The sequence below is a fragment of the Monodelphis domestica genome, chromosome 8 (genome assembly GCF_027887165.1).
Source record: "Monodelphis domestica isolate mMonDom1 chromosome 8, mMonDom1.pri, whole genome shotgun sequence".
NCBI classification, from domain to species: domain Eukaryota; kingdom Metazoa; phylum Chordata; class Mammalia; order Didelphimorphia; family Didelphidae; genus Monodelphis; species Monodelphis domestica.
The window spans coordinates 232,671,999-232,675,617 of NC_077234.1; the positions used below are offsets into that span (position 1 = coordinate 232,671,999).

At 44.3% G+C, this 3,619-nt stretch overlaps 1 protein-coding gene across 1 annotated transcript; it reads left to right on the forward strand.

The window, feature by feature from the left end:
- Positions 1–544: 544 nt before the first annotated feature.
- On the forward strand, positions 545–3,043 carry TMSB4X (thymosin beta 4 X-linked). The gene is made up of 3 exons (XM_001364900.5): positions 545–702; positions 1,994–2,107; positions 2,559–3,043. The coding sequence occupies exons 2-3, from the start codon at positions 2,008–2,010 to the stop codon at positions 2,591–2,593; spliced, it is 135 nt and encodes a 44-aa protein (XP_001364937.1). The 5' UTR covers positions 545–702; positions 1,994–2,007; the 3' UTR covers positions 2,594–3,043.
- Positions 3,044–3,619: the final 576 nt, after the last annotated feature.

Genomic DNA, 3,619 nt, shown 5'->3' on the forward strand with positions numbered 1-3,619 from the left:
TCCTACACTTTGGGGTGCCCACCCTTCGACTCGGGTCAGCGGACTAAGAATTAAATAGAAGACAAAGAAAGAGGGTGGGTGGGGTGAGCCTTCGGTGCTCACCACGGAGGTATGGGAGCTGAGTCACAAAAAGCCCATACATTCCGCTTGGCGCAGTGTTCGGGAGCCCGGCAGAAATTGTAACACGTTCTGGGTTTTTCTGGATTTCTGCCTAAAGACAATGCCAATTTTCAAAGTGAAGGAATGCGTGTCATGTCCCAGGTACCACAGACCTGGAGGCAACATACATCTGGGAGGTGGGGAATCCCATTTCCAGTGAAATGCACTTTGAAATAGACAGAGTGCTGGGGTCTGGGGCGGCAGGGTATAAAAAGAAAGGATGCTGAATTCGATTCCTTTCCGCCTCTCTCAGTCTTCCAGTATTTTTAAAGTATTTTCTGTGTGTCTAGCTGGTTGTGTGTGCGGGTGTGGGTGTGGGTGGTTGAGTTTTTTTTTTTCCTTCCCTTTTCCCCAAAGCTCAACTATTCTGATCTAGAGAAGGCAAAAGAGAGCCGGTAGTGAACGAGTTAAATCAGCCTGACTATGACATCAGCCTCATTTGCATAGGAGGGAGGATATAGCTGCTCCGCAGCGCTCCTTTCAGTACAGTTCGGAGCTGCCACCTCGGAGATCTGACTTACTCGTGCGCCCCGCCCATCACTGGTGAGGATCCTGTTTCTATTTCTCCCCTTCTGCAGCCCCCCCAATCCTTCTTTGAGAATGTCTAGATTTAAGAAAGCAAATGGGTTTGTTTGGTTGGTCGGTCTAGGGGGGGCTGGGGGTGCAAAACCTCAATTAGGATGCCTAGCAGGCGCCAAGTACTTTGCTTTTGGGGCGTTGGAGAGTCCTTTTGGAGCTACCCAGCCCCTTCCAGCTGCTAGCTAAAACGTGAGCCCGAATTCCGGGCTCTTTTTACCCGAGCGAGAGCGACCCTCAATTGGCCCCCGTGGCCCCTGCTGCCGGGGTGGCTTGGACACTCCCTAGCCTCTTTGTTCCGGCTAGACCCCAATCGGAGGCTTTCTAATGCGCCCCTTGGAACGCGTAGCCCAGCTCCGGTTAAATTCCCGGGTTGAGCTCTTATTGTTTCGGGCTGGTTTCAGCTGGGGAGGGGCTGAAGCCGCCCCCAGATAAGATGCACGCTTCATTTCTGTAAGTGTGGAAATCTTGCAGAAAAGGGAGAGAAAAGCAAAAGCAGCCTAGCTAATTTCCAGAGAGGCTGCGGCTGTGAATGGTTCTGGGCGGTGGCGGGTGGCGGGAGGAGGGAGGGAAAACGCTTCCCGGTCTTTAAAATTCGGGCAACGTTGTGTCTTTTTTGGCTGCATTGTTAAGCTAGAGAAAATGGGGAGGAGGAGGCGGAGGAGGTGGTGGCGAACAGTTAAGGGCGGTGGTTTGAGCTTCCTCTGACTGCAGCTCTTTGTGAGGGGGGGGGAGGGAGGGAGGAGGGAGGAAAGAATGCAGGACTTCTTCCAAATCTTAACGAAGATTGCAAACGGGGTGGAAGGATTTCTCCTGCCCTGTCGCATTTATGATTTAAAAAAAAAAATCCTTATCATTATTTAATTTTTTTTAAATCTTCCTGATTCTAGGGAGGGTGTTACGCATTGTTCTTTTCAGATCCCTCCCAAGCCCAGGATGGTTTTAATAAAAAAATTTTAATGCAATTAACCACAGTGTTTTATTTTCTCTAACTATATGATTTAACCATCCACTTTTAAAGGAAGCACCTTTGATACGCCGCTTTTTTTTTTTTAGTCTCTACTTTGAAATAATAGACGGAGGCTTTTTAGTCTCCTTAAGAAAGAGGAAGGCACTCTACAGCACAGAATAAAAGAGGAAGGAGGAGGCGAGGGGGGGGGGTGGTTTTGCTGCTGGCTTGGAGGGCTGCGGAAGAACGTGTAGAGAGAGGGTGGGTGGTGGATTTCTCACCAAAAGCTCTGTTTTCCTTTGTATGCAGCTTAATCTGCAAAAATGTCTGACAAACCAGATATGGCTGAGATTCAGAAATTCGATAAGTCTAAATTGAAGAAGACAGAAACACAAGAGAAAAACCCACTGCCTTCAAAAGAAAGTAAGCCGCCTTTTTTTCTTTTAAATTCCTTTCCCACTCCCCCCATTCCCCAGCGCTGATCTTGCAACTGGGAGAAAGGGCTTAGGCGGGAGGGGCTGTGGCTGGCTGGCTGGCTGGGTGGATGGAGGGGAGGGGAGGGGCCGAAGGAGGAGGGAGAAGAATGGAAATCGACCAGGAAAGCCGGGGAGGGAATGAAGGCAGGAAACATTTTGCGTACTTGGAAATAAAAGGACTTTCAATAAAAGCATTGAAATAATAAATTTGCCTGGGTTTTCAATACTGGCTTCAAATGGATTTTAGTCATTTTTTAGAGGAACTGGGTTATTTAGGAAGGATCTTAAATGGGGAAAAAACCTCATTAGGTCAACTTGTTTTCTCCAGATTCCTAATGATTTATCTTTGTGTGTGTGTGTGTCTTTTTGTCTGTTTTTTGTGGGTTTTTTGTTTTTAGCAATTGAACAGGAGAAGCAAGCGGGTGAATCGTAATGAAATCTGCCCTGCCAATATGCACTGTACATTCCACAAGCATTGCCTTCTTAATTTTACTTTTAGCTGTTTAACTTTGTAAGATGCAAAGAGGTTGGATAAAGTTTAAATGACTGTGCTGCCCCTTTCAACATCAAAAGAATAAAGAACTACTGACATTGAATTGAATGAAGGCCCAGCCGGCTGCCTCTTTCCATCTGCCTGTCCTGGCTAATTTGGGTCCTGGTGGCATTAAAAAAAAATTTTAAAAAAAGCTTGCATGTTGGTGAAAAGAAGAACCCGGGTGGGACTACAGTAAATCTAGTTAACAGTAAAATGCAAAGCTGTACCAAGGTCCTGGCAAGCTGTAAAATGCAGTTAATCAGAGTGCCATTTTTTTTTTGTTCAAATGATTTTAATTATTGGAATGCACAATTTTTTTAATATGCAAATAAAAAGTTTTAAAACCTGGCTGGTATTGCTGTGGTGTGTTTGGAAGATAGATGTTGCAGGAAGAAAAAAGTGGGTTGGGATTTGTTTGGAAAAAAAGCAATAAATGCCAAAAATCATGGGTTTTGTGTGTTAGGTAAATCCTATTGTAGGATAAGAATTTCCATCCATCCCCAATTATGTAAAATATCTGTATATATGACTAGCATTCTGTACTGGTTATCCATGACCTCATTTTCTTAGATTTACTTAATATTAGAATTTGCCTTATTTACCTGTAATCTGGATATCTGTACTTGTTAAGTATTGTGGAAACTGCTCTCTCCACATTTTGGGATTCTTTTTGTGTGACTTAATCACAGATCGGTTTGCAACTTGGTACCTTCATCTAGCACCAAGTAAAATTATCCAATTAATGGCATTGGTGCAAATACAGCCTGTTAAAAGAATTGGGAGTTTCATACTTAGTCGCAGGGGAATTGTACACGTGCTTTCACCTTATTGTTTGATGGCTTGATTTCTATTGAATGGTAAAGTGAACTGAACATTATCTTTTTTTCAATAACAATTGTGATTTTGACAATTCATTGTACCATC